General features: G+C 31.4%; 1 protein-coding gene across 1 annotated transcript in view; it reads right to left on the reverse strand.

The window, feature by feature from the left end:
- LOC145263164 (amine oxidase [flavin-containing]-like) overlaps positions 1 to 16082 on the reverse strand; it is a 156488-nt gene extending 140406 nt beyond the window's left edge. The window contains exon 1 of the mRNA XM_080120180.1: positions 15818 to 16082. Coding sequence (XP_079976306.1) covers positions 15818 to 15863 — 46 coding nt within the window. The 5' untranslated portion in view covers positions 15864 to 16082. The remainder of the gene's footprint in view (positions 1 to 15817) is intronic.
- Positions 16083 to 20285: the final 4203 nt, after the last annotated feature.

The following is a 20285-nucleotide window of genomic DNA, read 5'->3' on the forward strand; positions in this document are numbered from 1 at the left end:
GGATCTTTCCTAATCAGTGTTGTTCCTCCCTTCAAAAGCCAATCAGGGTCATCTCCCGACTCTACAACCCTTTGCAGGGCAGCAGCTATTGGTGGATAAAGACATGGAAACTATTTAAACCAGAAGCCCATCAATCCATCCGGACCAGGTGCCTTCCGGTTTGTCATCCTTCGTATGCCAGCCTTCACGTCATCGATGGTTATCTCAGCGTTCTTCATTTGCTGCATTCCTGATAGCCTTTCTCTGACCTCTCTCAACCAGCTAGCCTTCTTATTATATCGCCTTTCAACAGACCAAATCCCACTCCAGAACTTCCTGCCATCTTTTGCATTTGGTGTGTTATTTCCCGCCTGTTTACTATCATTTAATTCTTTATAAAGCTGAGACTGATTGTTCTGGAAAAGGGTGTTCTGCCGAAACGCAACACTTTTTCCAACAAAGTTCCGAATTTTCATACCACCAGTGTGGACCTTCTCTTTCAACTTTGTTAGAACGCTCATGGTTCCCTTTTCCAGCAATCTATGCCTCCTTTCAAGCTCATTCTTTGCTTTCTGTCCTAGTTTAACTCGTTTTCTTATTTCTTCGATTCTACCAATGTCTTTCTATTATCGTTTAATACTTTCTTCAAGCCGCCTCTGCTAGTGTGGCCTTCTATCCTTCATTTCTCTCTTTTTCTTCTGTAATAAGCCAAGACGATTCGCAATAACGTATGACGCTGCATACAGAAGCCTGTTAAGTTCCGTAATCGATATGTTCTTTCTTATGATGTTGTGAATTACTCCTTGAACTATTTTTACCTTGGTTTTCACCTTACGCCTATCACTACACTTCATACTTGGAATCTCTATGATATCGTCTCTAGGAAGAAACCCTTTTAATTTCTGAAGTACTTCTTTTTCTACAGACGTCAAAGTTCGAACTTCATCACCACTTCTCCTGACATTTGCTCCTTTAACTGATTCCATTGTCTCAGAGTCAATGATCTCATCTGTCTTAGATCCTTTAAACTCCTTCTCATTACTTCCCCTAACTATAGGATTCCATTCTTCCTCAGTTTTCCGCCTCCCATCATCGCTTAAATTTCCCTTATGCACTTTCACTCTCTCAGTTCTTTCATCCGAGCTAGTTTCATCAATTTTACTTTCGTTGTTCATTTCGTTCCTAACCATCCATTCCATCTCTTCTCTTGCAAGTAGATTGTTATATTTAATTTGTTTTAACTGGGATATAAACTCGCGACACTTCTAGCTCCTCCTCCTCCTCTCGATTCCCATTCTTTCTTCACTTTTCGAATATATCCACCAGATTTGGTACTTCCACTTCTTACAAAGCATTCCCACAGGACTCTTCTTTCCTCATCCGTCCATGTTTTTTTTTTACATTTCCTGTTCCTACTCCCTTCGTGTCTTGGGACCCTCTCTGGCCATTCTCACTTCCCCTATATCCAGCCACATGCTAGAATTTCGAACAGTTGTATGATAACGACAGGACCCACCCTGTTGACCAGTGGGACACCTACCGGACATGAGACCATCGCAAGATGTTCCAGCCTTTACGTCGTTATTTTCAATATTTTGATTTGACATTCTCCCATAAATGAGGTTAGTGAATATTAGGTTACACCACCATCGATAGTTTTATTGGGACATCATTTCTAGGAGGGTTCCCCACCAAGGTCAAAGATAAACATCCCCTCCCGACCGTTCTCCTCCACCACCACCACTATTACTATTACCACCACCAACAACAATAGAAATAAAATCTACAATGATAATAGTAACACTAATAGCGGTAGCAATAATAATAACAGCAACATTAATATAATAAGAACAATATTAATATAACAACATTAATATAATAAGAACAATATAATAATTATAATAACGATAATAATAACAATAATAATAATAACAATAATAATAACAATAATAATAATAACAATAATAACAATAATAATAATAATAATAATAATAATAATAATAATAATAAAACTGGCCCAAAAGGAATACAAAAACAGGTATGACCAAGTGGGGAGGGCGGTGCACTGGGAATTGTGCAAACGGCTGCATTTTTAGCATACAGACAAATGATACAAGCATAAACCTGCAACAGCACTCGAAAACGAGAACCACAAAATCCTATGGGACATGGACATACAGACGGACAAACACATCCCAGCAAGAAGACCAGATGTCGTAATAATTAACAAGAAAGAAAAATCCTGTCAAATCATAGACTTTGCTGTCCCAGCTGACCACAGGGTGAGTATGGAAGAAAAGGAGAAACGAAGCAAATACACAGAGCTAGCCAGAGAGTTAAAAGGGATTTGGATGATGAAGAAAATCAAAATAGTACCGATGATAGTAGGATCACTAGGAACAATTCCGAAAAACTTCAAAAAAAGAATGTCAGAAATTGGAATCAGAGGAATAGCTGCAAAAATACAACGATTAACGATAATGAAAACGACTGAAATATTAAGGAAAACCCTAGAATGTGGAGAATAATACAAGACAATATAACGATTAAGCGTTACAGGGAATGATAACACCGAAGCTGCACATTTACAAGTTCTACACCCACATCATACATTCCCCCATTGTCTCATTACCGTTCCTCCCAATAGAAAAGTGATACCAAAGAGCCGAGAAAGGTCAAGAAGGATTGAAAGACCGAGGAGAGAGCGCTGGTCAGACCTCGGCTGGACAAGCGCAAAGAGATCTGGGACCTTGGGGAGGCTTAGTGCCACTCAATTACCAGTATAAATCAATGGCCACTGCCAGCGAGAAATCAATGGTAAGAAGCTGTTGCGATGATGCAAATTGATTTGTAAATGCTATCGAAGGAGGTGAAGAGAGCTGGACATCTGGGGAAACTTGTTGTCACTTAGCTTCCAGAGAACACCACAGGTTTCCAATCAGATCGTTTGTTGACTTGTGTGAAAGCTCCATGTGAGCCAATAATAATAATAATAATAATAATAATAATAATAATAATAATAATAATAATAATAATAATGATAATAATGATAATAATAATAGTAATAATAATAATAATAATAATAATAATAATAATAATAATAATAATAATAATAACTAGCGGAACTCGTGGAAATTCCATGGTAACGTAAAATGTTTAAAAAATAAATAAAATGAACAAAAAATGAAATAAAACAAATAACGACTTTAGAACGATTTATTAGCAAATTCTTTTTTAGCATTTTAAAGCTGAATGGATTGATAAAAAAATTTTAAAGCTGAATGGATTGATAAAAAATTTTTAAAGCTGAATGGATTGATAAAAAAAATTTTAAAGCTGAATGGATTGGTAAAAAAAATTTTAAAGCTGAATGGATTGATAAAAAATTTTTAAAGCTGAATGAATTGATAAAAAAGTTTTTAAAACTGAATGAATTGATAAAAAAAAATTTAAAACTGAATGAATTGATTAAAAATTTTTTAAAGCTGAATGAATTGATAAATTTTTTTTTAAAGCTGAATGAATTGATAAAAAAAAAATTAGGAAATCCCATCCCCCACCTCTAAATTCCACAATTTATATATATTTTTCTTTTCCCACGTTAATCTCATTGATTACAAACTTAACTTTCAGATTAAAAAAAAAAATTTTTTAATAATTTTTATGATTTTTATCGTCGGGATTGGTTTTCAATTATAACGTTCTACTAAACTGAACACGTACTTTGTGACCATCGCAAAGAAAAATAATGCGACTGTCCTACGCGATCGCTGTTAAATCCCGTCTAAAAAATGTTTTAGGAAAGGAACTTTCTTGAACTCCTTCCATCCCTCTCCATCTAAAAAATGTTTTGTTACAACAAGATGTTTTGCCTGTGCATACTGTAACACATTATTTTCTGTAACATTCTGTAAAAGGGCCATTCCTTGTGCATTTTCTTATAGTTGGGATTCTTTCAAGTGAGACGACGCGGATGAAATAGATGAGATAGATGAGAAATAGAGAGAGTAAAAGGGGTTCAAGAAAGTTCTCTTCCTAACCAATTTTTTTTAGACGGGATTTAACATTTAACATTATTTTCTTTGTGGTGATCACAAAGTACGTGTTCAATTTAGTAGAGCGTTATAATTGAAAACTGATCCCCGACAATAAAAGTTATAAAATTTTTTTTTTTTTTCAATTTTTTCTTTTTAATCTGAAAGTTTGTAATCGATGAGATTAACGTGAAAAAAGAAAAAAGAAAAAAGGTGTAAAGTGTGGGATTTACAATTTCCTAAACGTCTGCTAAATTTGGACTTTTTTCAGATTTAAACAAAAAAATTTGAAACTGGTACTCTTGGGGCGTTGAGTTCCATGACGGCAATCATATTTATTTAATAGCTGCTCCTCTACAAAGGCCAACGCATACGCGGATAACATTTTTAATATATTTAGTTTGATATTTTCCGTGCTTATGCACTTATGTTGTGTGCTTTTTTTAATAGTATTTTCAAGTTAAATTCAAGTTTTACGATATCTGTTTGTATTAAATTTTTGCCTGAAAGTACAGAGTAATTACAAAACACTCTCCTCTCCTCGTGTTAAGAATGGCTTTCAAAATAACGTTATTATTACAGCACGGTTATAAAGGTGCATAAGAAACCATTTTAATTTACATGCGCGGATAAATAATCATTTTTTATTTAAAAAGTAATAAAATTCAATGAATAGAATAGTAAATAATTTATCGCGTGTGTAAATATCTATGTAATGTAGTAAGCATTAATATGTGTTTTGTTTTTGGTTTTGGGTTTAAGGGAGCGACTATTAAATAAATATACTTGTAATCATGGAACTCAACACCCCAGGAGTACTGAAACGGTTTTTTTTATAACTTTTATCGTCCGGGATCAGTTTTCAATTTTAACGTTCTACAAAATTGAACACTTACTTTGTGGCCATCTCTCTCACGTGACCGGGGAATATTGCCGTCTATAGGTCTAGGTTAGGCTAAACTTTTACTTTCTTTCCAACTCGATGACGACTGTTACAAGTGTTCAAGTATGCTGAAAATGAATATCACAGCAATGTCCTATCGGAAAAAAAGTTTTTTTAAGATATTCAATTAAAAAATAAATGAATACAAAGTTTAATTTGTATAATTGTCTAAACAAAATAAAAATGCGTTTTTCTTTGGTTATGAGTAAAATATCCGACAATTCAACGGGTCTAACATAGCATTTGGTACAAATTATATTTAGTCATACATTTTTTCCGACGCTAAAATAGAACATTAAGAATATACCATTTTTGAAAGCTGAATATGTTAGTATTGTCATGGCATGTCCACAAGAAGTTTTGTTTGTGGATCATGTAACACAATATTTTCCGTAAAATTTCGCAAAACATCCATTCTTGGAGTGGTTTTATTTCAATTTGTTATCAAATTCTTAAAGAAAAAGAAAAGTTTTTTTTTCACCATTTCTTGTAGTTGGGATGTTTTCAAATAGGTAAGATAGAGGATGGTTAAAGGGGGATGAAGTTCCCTTCCGAAGCCATTTTTTAAGGGGCAATATTCACCGGTCACGTAAGAGAGGTGGTCACAAAGTAGCTGTTCAATTTAGTAGAACGTTATAGTTGAAAACTGATCCGGAACGATAAAAGTCATTAAAACAAAAACGTTTCAAATGTTTTGTTTTAATCTGAAAATTAAGTTCGTTATGGATGAGATTAACGTGAAAAAAAAAAAAAAAACTGTAAATTATTGTGGAATTTAGAGGTGGGGAGGGGACAATTTTCTAAACGTCCGCAAATTAACTTATTAATTAAGATATTGTAACTGAACTAAATTGTTATAAAACTAAGTGCTGTGAACGTAATGTTTCTCAAATTATTTTTTCAACTATTAACAAAATATTATAATGGCTGCCTTGTTTACGAAGAAATTGAAATGAAATAAATTTTGGGTGCTTATTCAATTTGGCACTTATGGCTGCCATTAAAAGTAAAGAAAATACGGAAAAGTTTGCATGAAGTACGTAATAGTGACAGAACGAAGATGTCATAGTCCAAAAATCACGTAAATCGATCTGCCTTGATAGAGTTCAAAATAGACTTCGTAGCCTCGTAGGGGATGTCCTTTTCTCTTCCCTGCAACCTCTGTCTCACAGAAGAGATGTTGCGAGTTTGTCTCTGCTTTATCGTTATTTTAATGGCAAGTGCTCGACTGAGCTCCAGTCTAAAACACTATCAACAATTTCCTCCACTCTTTATATGTGCCTAAACCTAAACGTAGATTCCATGAACAAAGCTTCTTTCATAGAACTGCACGCCTATGGAATTGTCTTCGGTTTTCCTGCTTTCCAGCTGACTACAATATGGTTGTCTTCAAGTCTAACGTAAACAAGTTTTTGATGAACCGTTCCATATAAGTTAACAAATTTACCGAATTTCCAATATTAACGATTTCTATATTGTCTAATTTCTACTGTACACTCTTTAACCCTTATCCTCAAGTGGCCTCTTGGCCTTGATAAGTGGTGATGCCTATGTAAAAAAAAATCCAATTTTATGACTAAGCGAGTCGTAGTGTTTTCGCCGACTACCACGAAATCTGATGTAATAAATAGAGGGGGACTCAAATCAAAGTGTCGATGTAAAAAATCAGCCTTATGTTCAATACAGTTAACTAATTGCGCTATCTTTAACTGGTCATTAAATTATTAATTTAACAAAATTCTTATAAAAATAAATGCTGTGAATGCTTAAAATTAATAAAAATAAATATTTTTTTAACTATTAAAAATATTAAAATGGCTGACGTTTCCCTAGTAACTTGCCTCATCTCGATGGCAAAGTTAAACACAATGTAGGTTTTTAATGTGGAGAAAATCTAGCTCCCCAAAATGAGGCACTCTGGATAGGAATAAAAATTAAAATGTCCTCAGTCTAGAAGTATTTCTTCGCCACTAACCGAGGACAGAAAAATAAAGTGTAGTATCAGAACAGATACTACACTTTGCTTCTAGCCAAAAAGCCACCTGACTTGTTTACGAAGAAACTGAAATGTATTATGATGAGATAAATTTTGGATTTTTTTAAATAGGATTTTTTAAATAGGATTTTTTTAAATAGGATTTTTTTAAATAGGATTTTTTTAAATATTCGTTTAGTGGTATAGCATTTTTAAAATTAAAATAATAATTTTTAATAGTATTAAATAACAATTTTAATAGTATTAAATAACAATTTTAATAGTATTAAATAATAATTTTTAATAGTATTAAATAAAAAATTTTAATAGTATTAAATAATAATTTTTAATAGTATTAAATAATAATTTTTAATAGTATTAAATAATAATTTTTAATCGTATTAAATAAAAATATTTAATAGTATTAAATAATAATTTTTAATAGTATTAAATAAACATTTTTAATAGTATTAAATAATAATTTTTAATAGTATTAAATAATAATTTTTAATAGTATTAAATAATAATTTTTAATCGTATTAAATAAAAATATTTAATAGTATTAAATAATAATTTTAATAGTATTAAATAATAATTTTAATAATATTAAATAATAATTTTTAATCGTATTAAATAAAAAATTTTAATAGTATTAAATTATAATTTTTAATAGTATTAAATAAAAATTTCTAATAGTATTAAATAATAATTTTTAATAGTATTAAATAATAATTTTAATAATATTAAATAATAATTTTTAATAGTATTAAATAATAATTTTTAATAGTATTAAATAATAAAAAAATATTCATGCAGAATACGGACCATGCTGAAATAATTACGTCATTATTTAGAAATTTAATCTTAACATAGAGAACTTTAGATTCGTGCAAAATGAATGGCCGATCTCCAAACTGCATAAACATTTTGACTTTTCCCCTTAACTTAAAAATTCACCAAAATTCAGAAAATCAACCAATTTTAATGAAATTGTCCGTATTTATTAATTAACCCATTATTTATTTTGGCTTTCGAAATAATAACGTTATTATTCCAGCACGATAGCAAAAGTGTACAAGTACGAAATATTTCAATAACATTACGAAAAAAGTTATTGAACTCAGTGTTAATGAAAGCAAAATAACTCGAAAAAAAGTCTGTATTTTCATCCAACAATTTTATAAACAAAAGATCCGTAAAAATTGAATTTAACTTTAAAATCCGATCAAAAAATCTATTAAAATCAAAAAATCTATTAAGTTCATTTAAAATTTAAACAATCGAACTCTTATATAAACAGTTAACTTAAAAAATCATTAAAAGCCAGGAATTCAACGAATTTTAATGGAATTGCCAGTATTTATTAATTAATGACCACGGAATATAATGCACCCATTAATTTTTAAAATCTTAGAATTATTTTATTTAAACAAAAATGACCTTATGCGCTAAAATAATAACGTTATTATGTAGAAATCCATTCTTAACATTGGAGGGGGATGTTTTGTAACTTTTTTCTGTACTTTCACCTTACAATTTAATGAACAAAAATATGGTAAAAATTGAGTTTAATGGGTTTGTTTTACTGTACACATAGATTCGAAAAAGTTGTCACAAAATAAATATAGAACAAATAAATGTTATCAAAGGCCAGATAAGTTACTTTTCTACCTAACTGTATATGTTTTAGTGTTTTTATTTAATGTAACATGTTTATTCATCTCGAAAAAACATACAGTGTTTACCGATGTATTGGAAAATTCAAAATGGCGCCCGACTCTCTCTTGAAGACGGTAAGTTTAGGAAAATGAGTTATAAATAAAAAGCTAGACAAAATACTGATAAAAAACCCGCTGAATATATGTCAGTCTATGTACGGAAACATATATTGAGCGATTTTTTAACAGTATTTTGTCTAGTTTTTTTATTTTGTCTACTTTTTTATTTTTAACTCCTTTTCCCAAACAAGAGAGAGTCGGACGCCATTTTTAATTTTCAAATACATCGGTAAACACTGTATGCTTTTTGAGATGAATAAACATGTTACATTAAATAAAAACACAAAAAAACATGTCCAGTTAGGTAGAAAGGTAACTTATCTTCCCTTTGATAACATTTATTTGTTCTATATTTGTTTTGTGACAACTTTTTTGAATCTTGTGTACAGTAAAACAAACTCAGTTTAACTCGGAAATAGTAATTTAAAAATAGCGCTGTAAGATCGGGGCATAAGCACAAGAAAATCTGTCTTTTTTTTTTTAAAGTAAAATATTTCAGTAACATTACAAAAAAGCCTTTTAAAGTCCGTGTTAGAAATCAATATAACCCGAAAAATATCTGTATTTTCACACCTAATAATTTAATAAAGAAAAGATGCCGTTAAAATTGAATTTAATTTAAAAATCTGATAAAAACTATAGCACAATTCGTAATCTTAAAAGGAATCTATTACATTCATTTAAAATTTACACAATAAAATACTAATTTCGAGTTTTATTTCTATATTTCTTTCTAAAAGTTTGATGAATAAACGTTAATATACGCTTAAGTATTTAAACCAGCCGCCATTTTGGTTTTAGTTTTCATTGGTCAGAAAGATTTCTTTTATCCAATCAGGATGTAGCAAGGGTTTTCATCAACCAATCAGAATGTGGCTAGGTTTTATCTTATCAGTGACAATAATTTTTTTTTAAAACTAAAATGTTTATTAGCCATTTGGAATATTCCATTTTTAATCTAAGGGGCGACCAGTATGATAACGGCCGTAGCGACAAGCGTATTAATATAATAGATAATAACAATAAACTTTATCCGTACATTTTCAAAGATACACACTTGTGTATATGTGCGTTATTATTATTATCATTATTATTATTATTATTATTATTATTATTATTATTATTATTATTATTATTATTATTTGTATGCACGCGTATGCGTACTCGGAAAATGGAATTAAATACATGTTGAAAATTAAAATATATGAAAACTAAAAGAACAAACCATTGCGAAAACAAAAGACAAAATTCTAACACAGGTGTATACCCATTGCCCCCCTCACAAATCCTATGTACTATAGTATCCCTCTTTAAAGATATACGGGATAAAGTTTATTATTACTATTATTATTATTATTATTATTATTATTATTATTATTATTATTATTATTATCGTTGTTGTTGTTGTTGTTGTTGTTGTTGTTGTTGTTGTTGCTATTTAAACATTCCAAGATGTCTGAGTTTTATTTCTAGCATCAATTGTTATTAACCGCTGATTTCTCTAACCGGCATAGTGATCTTCCAATCATTGTGATGACTTCTAATTTAAAAACAATGTATTTCCCCTTATATCTGTCATTTTATGTATGTATGTATGTATGTATGTATGTATGTATGTATGTATGTATGTGTATATACGTGTGTGGGAGAGGGGAGGGAGAGACGTATGGACACAGAAACGGACAGAGGACCATTTATATCAAATAGCTCAACATCTAAGAGGTTTTTAGCGAAATTTTACCGTTTGAACAAAAGTTGAAATAATTAAGTATAAAAATGAAAATAAAGAAGAATATTCTTCGTCTACTTTTTCAAACATTATATGTGTGTATATATCAATTAATTATATGTGTGTATATATCAATTAATTATATGTGTGTATATATCAAATAATTATATGTGAGTATATATCAATTAATTATATATGTGTATATATCAATTAATTATATGTGTGTATATATCAATTAATTATATGTGTGTATATATCAATTAATTATATATGTGTATATATCAATTAATTATATGTGTGTATATATCAATTAATTATATGTGTGTATATATCAATTAATTATATGTGTATATATCAATTAATTATATATGTGTATATATCAATTAATTATATATGTGTATATATCAATCAATTATATGTGTGTATATATATATTAATTATATGTGTGTACATAACAATTAATTATATGTGTGTATATATCAATTAATTATAAGTATGTATATATCAGTTAATTATATGTGTGTATATATCAATTAATTATATATGTGTATATATCAATTAATTATATATGTGCATATATCAATTAATTATAAGTGTGTATATATCAATTAATTATATGTGTGTATATATAAATTAATTATATATGTGTATATATCAATTAATTATATATGTGTATACATAAATTAATTATATATGTGCATATATCAATTAATTATATATGTGTATATATCAATTAATTATATGTGTGTATATATAAATTAATTATATATGTGTATATATCAATTAATTATATATATGAATATATCAATTAATTATATATGTGCATGTATCAATTAATTATATGTGTGTATATATCAATTAATCATATGTGTGTATATATCAAATAATTATATGGGTGTATGTATCAATTAATTATATATGTGTATATATCAATTAATTATATATGTGCATATATCAATTAATTATATACGTGTATATATCAATTAATTATATATGTGTATATAACAATCAATTATATGTGTGTATATATCAATTAATTATATATATGCATATATCAATTGATTATATGTGTGTATATATCAATTAATTATATATATGCATATATCAATTGATTATATGTGTGTATATATCAATTAATTATAGACATTAGAATCTACAGTAAACGGATGAAAAAATAAATGTGTATGAGGTGTGTGCGTATGGGTGAGAGGGCAGTGATATATAAAATCCAAACAAGCAAAGAAGACGTTATCCTTTCACCCCGCCCATACCTAGAACCATAATAAATTTATTTGAATAGGAAGCATCAACTTTCCACTTACCTCATTTGTCTACATCTGTTCATTAGTCTCCATGTGTATGTGTACGTACGTCTATAAACGTGTGTGTCCGTATTTTGTGTGTGTACGGGTACGTGTAGAAGCATGTGTGGTAATGTACATGAATGCGTGTTTGCAAATACCAATGTGTACGTAAGGTGCGTAGGTGTCCAATTGAACATTTTATAAAAGACTGTGTTTTGAATAAAGGTCACACAAGTTGCTGACGATTCCAAGTCAAAAATAATGGGATGATCGTATTTAGATAGATCTCAGATCTATCTGAATACGATCATCCCAATATCTGAATACGATCATCCCAATATCTGAAAACGATCATCCCAATATCTGAATACGATCATCCCAATATCTGAATACGATCATCCCAATATCTGAATACGATCATCTCAATATCTGAATACGATCATCCCAATATCTGAATACGATCATCCCAATATCTGAATACGATCATCCCAATATCTGAATACGATCATCCCAATATCTGAATACGATCATCCCAATATCTGAAAACGATCATCCCAATATCTGAATACGATCATCCCAATATCTAAATACGATCATCCCAATATTTGAATACGATCATCCCAATATCTGAAAACGATCATCCCAATATCTGAATACGATCATCCCAATATCTGAATACGATCATCCCAATATCTGAATACAATCATCCCAATATCTGAAAACGATCATCCCAATATCTGAAAACGATCATCCCAATATCTGAATACGATCATCCCAATATCTGAATACGATCATCCCAATATCTGAAAACGATCATCCCAATATCTGAATACGATCATCCCAATATCTGAATACGATCATCCCAATATCTGAATACAATCATCCCAATATCTGAATACGATCATCCCAATATCTGAATACGATCATCCCAATATCTGAATACGATCATCCCAATATCTGAATACGATCATCCCAATATCTGAATACGATCATCCCAATATCTGAATACGATCATCCCAATATCTGAATACGATCATCCCAATATCTGAATACGATCATCCCAATATCTGAAAACGATCATCCCAATATCTGAATACGATCATCCCAATATCTGAATACGATCATCCCACTATCTGAATACGATCATCCCAATATCTGAATACGATCATCCCAATATCTGAAAACGATCATCCCAATATCTGAATACGATCATCCCAATATCTGAATACGATCATCCCAATATCTTAATACGATCATCCCAATATCTGAAAACGATCATCCCAATATCTGAATACGATCATCCCAATATCTGAATACGATCATCCAAATATCTGAATACGATCATCCCAATATCTGAATACGATCATCCAAATATCTGAATACGATCATCCCAATATCTGAAAACGATCATCCCAATATCTGAATACGATCATCCCAATATCTGAGTACGATCATCCCAATATCTGTATACGATCATCCCAATATCTGAAAACGATCATCCCAATATCTGAAAACGATCATATTCTGAATATGCACTCATGTTTCCATCATTCACACTTAAGAAGACCGAAGGATAGGTCGAAAATATGTGCTTTTGAAAGAAAGTTTTTTTATTTTTGCGAAAGACTTTTTGTATTCCTACACGTCAACAAATAGGAAATAAATACAGAAAATATATGAACATTTATATTTTTTTCGTATTGACTTTTTATCCATACATTTAAAAGGAATATACGTGGATAAAACTATATATATATATATATATATATATATATATATATATATATGTATATATATATATATATATATATATATATATATATATATATATATATATATATATATATATAAACTAATGAGAATTGTCTGATTGTCTGATGAGGAAATATGTTGATGAGAAACTACGTGCCATTAGTCACTGTTGGTTCTAGGTCTCCACCTTTTAATGTTAGATTGTTTTGCATTCTACCACAGATATTGAACACTTATTTATTATAAATATTGCTGCCACAATTACATATATCTCTTTTTCAAAGAGATCAATGATATCCACTAAGAGCAAAACATACCCTATTCAAAAAATTATTTGAGACCTTTCAGTTGTTAGTTATGAGGGTGTAAATATAAACATAATAATTTCATTTACTTTTGTTACCAGCAAAATTCGGGGTAAAATACCAGACCATGCATCTAAATCAGATGCAGGGATGTCACTGAATCATATCCACACATTTTTAGCCAAAATATTTATATAAATCGAATCTATACACAAAAAAAAAAAAAAAAAAACTCAAGTCAGAGCTGGCATTAGTAATTGATTTTTAGTATTAACTTTAGCAAACAAAACTCACAAGATCACTCGTTTTTTTTCTTTCTTTCTTCCTTTCAGTTTATGCATATATTGGTGTGTGCATATATATATACACATTTGTGTACATATAAATACATATATATGCGTGTGTTCATCCATACGCATGTATATATATGTGTGCGTGTGTATCTATACACACACACACACACACACACACACACACACACACACATATATATATATATATATATATATATATATATATATATATATATATAAAGGGACCTGATTTTTTTTTTCCATTTTTTGTATGTAATATTCCTTGTTCCAGGAGATATAGGTGAGGGAAGATTCGTGCTCATTTTTGTGGATATGTATATGCGTATGTTTGTTTAGGTATGTAGGAATCGCCCCATTCACCTTGTGCTCTCTATCTTTCTCTGTCTCTGTCTCTGTCTGTCTCTCTCTCTATTTGTCTGTCTCTCTCCCTCTCCCTCTCTCTCTCTCTCTCTATTTATATATATATATATATATAGAGAGAGAGAGAGAGAGAGAGGGATGGCGAAAAGAGACAAAGACAAATAGAGAGAGAGAGAGAGACATACATTAAATTGACTTTTATATCTTACAATGCTTGAGTCAGTTTTCTATGTACAAATGTATACGTGAGTACATAAAATCATTATCTATCTATCCATCTATATATATATATATCTACCTACCTACCTATTATCTATCCATTTATCGATATATATATATATATATATATATATATATATATATATATGTGTGTGTGTGTGTGTGTGTGTATATATATGACATCAATTCAATGTAACAATATGTATATATATATATACATATATACATATTGTTACATTGAATTGATGTCATATATATATACACACACACATATATATATATATATATCGATAAATGGATAGATAATAGGTAGGTTGGTAGATAGATATATAGATAGATAGATAGATAGATAATGATTTTATGTACTCACGTATACATTTGTACATAGAAAACTGACTCAAGCATTGTAAGATATAAAAGTCAATTTAATATTACAGAGAAAACATAAATAATTCATCAATAGAAACGAATAAATTATTGACGTATTTAAAAACACAAACTTTTTATGTTTATTCAAATCAAACTAAAATTCTACAAAAGATGAAAACAACGAAACAAACTCACATAATTAATAAATTCATACATATATGTACATACATACATAATTTATATATACATATGTATATATAAATGTAAATAATATATACATATACATACAAACACACACATACGTATAGATATTATATAGATACACACAGAGACACACACACAAAAACACGCACACACACATGTATATTTATTTAATCACTGTTTGTGGAAAGAATTCCAGCAAAGTGCTTGATTATATAAAAAATGTTTAGTATAAGAGCTTAATACTTATTTAATTAAAAACTGTACAGAAGGTCAGAAAAACATTGGTACCGTCAGTTTCAAGCACAATATAATGGGATGCATTTAGAAAAATATTAGTCAGCTATTGTTTTTTTCCTTCATTTTTTTCTATGTAGTGGCCGCCCTTATATTGGGCTTGAAACCGACGGTACCAATGTTTTCCTCACCTTCTGTGCAATTGATATATATATATATATATATATATATATATATATATATATATATATATAATTTATCTATTTTTTCTAAGGGACGTGCGGGTGCGTAAGAAAATAAACGGTATATCTTACTCACCGCTTATGCCAGCTCCGATGACAACAATATCAGCATGTCGACTCATGTTTAAATCCAGTAGATGTCCCGAATAGGCGCACAGCCGTGCAGCGTTCGTGCGAGACAAGCTACATGTATTGTTAGTGGAAGAGAGAGCGCGGAGGGAGTGTTGGATCGATGAGTTGGTCTTAGAGTGAGAGGGCGCGATAGACACATCGCGAGAGGGTGCAGAAAGAGAGGGAGGAATGTTTTATGAAATCGGAGGATTTGGAACGAACAGTTATCTGAGGACGATACACACACACACGCGTGCTTAGAGGGAGAGACAATAGACATATATATATATATATATATATATATATATATATATATATATATATATATGTGTGTGTGTGTGTGTGTGTGTGTGTGTGTGTGTGTGTGTGTGTGTGTGTGTTTTCAGATTTAGGGCCACTGCTACTATTAAAGGAGTTTACTTGTGCTAGTGTTTTTATGAGATCTAAAAAACTGACATGTCGATGTAAGCAATTCTACTAATAGTATAGACCATGATTGGAATGGAGATATAGGAAATATTTTGGCTATCAGTAATTTTTAAAAATTTTTTATTACATTTTCACCCCAAACAAGGCGCATTGCCACTTTGGTGTAGGGGGCTACTATCAGGGGCAGCAACTACTGGGGCACTATGTTGGGATTTGGGCAGCAAGATGTCGGTTCACGTTGCACTTGAACTTCTGCATGTCAGTACAGTTAGGGAAGCAGGAACTTGGAATGGAATTCCAGAGTCTAACGGTTCTGGAGAAGAAACTACTGGAGTAGAAAGATCTTTTACATGTAGGGATCTCTACTGTGGTGGGTGGGATTTAGCTGCCTGTCGGGTTTGTCGAGGGTGTCTACGTCGTAATGCAGTTATAAAGGATGGAACGATAAAATTATCGCCCTAGAAAAGAAGACCTGGTTCCATTTCCGTTTGATAAAAACTGGTCTTATTATTTTGTCGCAAACCATCTACTAGTTGGTCATTTGTGTACAAATCCTAAGAGCAATAAGAACCTGCTATCATGTCTGAAAGTTACACAATGTTCAACGAGCGACAGAGGAAGATGCGCCGCTGTACAACTCATGCTCTCTACCAATCCAAGTGATGACGACAAGACCATTGCCATCACCCTCAAAATGCAAATCCGGACAGTTCTACGCTTGAGGGCACAGCTTAACGCATCAGATGACCCTTTGGAGATGGTGGAGTGGAGCCTAAAGCCAAGGGCATTACAGGAAGACCCAGACCAAAGAGTTTATCGAAAAGGTCCAGGCAATAATTGATGAAACTCCCCAGCGGCTTATTTGACAGATTGCCAGAGATTTAGGCGCCTCACACATAACTGTGAATGCATGTATAAAGGCGAACTTGACGTGTAGGTCCTACAGGTGCCATACAATCAGATATTGACTGAGAAGTCAAAGCACCTTAGGCTAATCAATTCCGTCAGGTTGCTTATCAAACTGAAGCATCCTAAGAAGCAAAACATGATCTGATTATTTTCAGACGAAAAGAACCTCTGCCACGACCAGGTGCACAACAGCCAGAATCATCGATGGATTGCCACGAATAACAGTGACGTGGCCAGGGTGGTGAAAACACAGTTTCCGGCCACGATTTGGTCTTTGGTGTGGTTTCAAATGATGGCCACATCATGCCACATCTTTGAGGTAGGCTTGAAAATCAACATCAAAGGGTACCTAGATGTGCTGATGAGTGTGATGGTCCTCTGGTGCAATCAGATGACCGCTAGCAGACTCTGGATGTGGCAGCAGGACTCAGAGGTGACCCACAAGTCCAAAGAGGCCCAGGCGTGGTTTCCGCCGAGTATTTGTCGAGCCCCCGCCTGCGATTGTGGAAAAAGCATGCTCCCAGTTTCGGACCCGTATCGAGTCACTGATTGAGGTAGAAGGCGGCTACATTGAATAGATATCAGCTCTACTACATAATCAAGTTACATAAATTGATTTTTTCAATAAAACTTAGCTATAGTGTTGTTTTGTTTAGGGTGATACTTTTAGCATTCCACCCTATCTATTCGAAACATAATTTTTTTTATCATTGACTTTATTATTTGACTAGCAGGACCCGTTAATCGGTGTTGCCTGATGGAAGCATGACAAATCTAAAACAGAATCGTTACTGGCGGCCGTGGCCCAAATGAAATAATCTGGGGAGGTGGATTTTTCCGATATAAAAAAAAACTGATCTTGTGTGTAACTCTGCCCACGTACCTACGCAAGGCAAGTAAATAGAAGCAATAGGATCATGTTAAGGTTACAAATCTTTTTCTGAGCAATTATTATGGTGGTATTTGTATTTTAGCACTATTGCGCCCTGTAGCGATTTTTTTGTTTTTGTTTTTGTTATTAATTTGTTCGGTGAAAGTATACGATAGTAGTCAAACAGTGTCTCCTCCTCATGACTGTAATGGGTCGCTAAATAATCACATAATTATTTCAGTTCGATTCATTAAATGAATAAGTCCAAAACGAAAGTATTGAATTACCAAGCTGGAAAGTATAAATATAAAAAAAATAAGCTAATATTATTTATCCAACCGTGGCATATATGTATCGTGTAAATATAGGCCCCAAGGCCCCCGATTTTAGGCGATTGGAAAGAGAAAAGAAAGTGTTAGTTCTAACAAATTATTTAATAGGTATTTCTTCAGGTTACCACCCGTGTAAATGCATTAGGCAAAGAAAAAAAGTGGCTTATCAGATTTTGTTTAGGGTGTCAACGACGACGGGTTAATGTGGTAAAAAATACCCAACTAATTCTCCCTCGAAAAACAAAACAGAAACGATATTTGTGTAAGAAACGGAACAGTTGGTAATGGAAAAGAATAAATAAAACAATCATTCGGTAGGCTGTTTGTATTGACAGAAACGATATTTGTACAGTAAATCAAAGAAAGGGAAGTTTTATATATAAAAAAAACAGAAATGAAACAGTTGCCAAGTAAAAGAAATAAAGGAAAACAATATTACGGGAAATTGTCTAGTAACTGTAAATGATGTCGTGCGAATGAGTATATTTTTTTATAGCGATGCCATATTTTAATGTTCTGAATTGTTCGTTTGAATGTTCTAATTCCGGAATAAGTGAAATATTGAACGACCAATCAGAGGCAACGAACTTACACAATAGACATATTATTATTTAGTGAAAAGAAAGGAAAGGTTATGATATGTATGGTTTTGTATGATGCAGTTAATGGCGGTGTAAACATACTATCTGTAGAACGTTAATATTTCCCTTCGTTGTCGACTGAGGGCGGTAGGAGGATTAATGTTCAGGGGAAAAATACGAACTACTTCCGGTAAAGATGGTGCGATTGTGTTGCTGTTGCTTCTGGAATAAAATGTAGGATTTTATTATAACGACTAAATGTGTCTAAAATGGCGTTCTAAAGTTACATAAGATAGTGGCTAAGAGTCTAGCCATAATAAATTTGTATGTGGCATCTGTTGTTGCAAACCTACGATATTTGGGGCCAGAGGGGAATTTCTGCAATCAAAATATTATATATAGAGATGAAAAGAGAGCTGTGATTCGGGTGGTAAATACTAGATTCGTAATGTTTGATAGACATTTGGCCATTACTTGTTGGAATAGACATAAAGTTTGAATTTTTATCTAATTGAATGGCTGATGAAATCCTATCTAAGCAGAAATATTTTAAGGCCTCAACGATAGTTTTGGTCTTCATGTTTTTTAGAGTAATATCTTCTGGCAAATGGGTCGATGTACACATAATTGTTGGTAGATATTGGTTACCTACTTTTGTTTGTGGACTAACACAATCAACTAAAAATCTAATAAATGGTTCATCAAAGGCTGGATTAGGTTTTAGAAGTGAGGACGGAATCTTTTGATTTGGTTTTCCGATCACCCGGCAAGTGTGCCAAGAGTTATTAAAATAATCAATGATATCTTGCTTTAGTTTCGGCCAGTAAAAATGTTTTAATATTTTATCATATGTTTTATTTATTCTTAAATGTGCTGATAGCAGTATTATGAGCTATGTTGAGTTTTGTTTTTTTTGTCCGTAAACTTTTGGTTTACTATTCTCCACTCCTCATTTAATTTGGCCTCCACTAGTCGCCATTTTTTCATTAAATATAAAAGCATTCTTTAACTTTTCTTGCTTCTTCTAAGTATTTTTAAAAGGGCAAACTTTGGCATCTTTTTCTTGTACCCTAACAAGTTGACTTTGTAATTTTCCTGTGTCGTTTTTAACACGAAATGTAGTACTGTTTAATTTTGTAGCTATAGTATTAGTTTTATTCTAGATCATCTGATGAGAATGTTTCGATTAATTTTAACAAAGTAGCTGGTGTTGAAGTGTTTAGATTTTCTAAAATTTGTTTCTTTGCTTTAGCTCCAGTGACTACACAGATTGGATATAAGCTTTTATCTTCTTCGTCACTTCATTCTTCT

This window comes from Euprymna scolopes, chromosome 38 (assembly GCF_053919585.1).
Source record: "Euprymna scolopes isolate OS-2025 chromosome 38, ASM5391958v1, whole genome shotgun sequence".
Taxonomy (NCBI): domain Eukaryota; kingdom Metazoa; phylum Mollusca; class Cephalopoda; order Sepiida; family Sepiolidae; genus Euprymna; species Euprymna scolopes.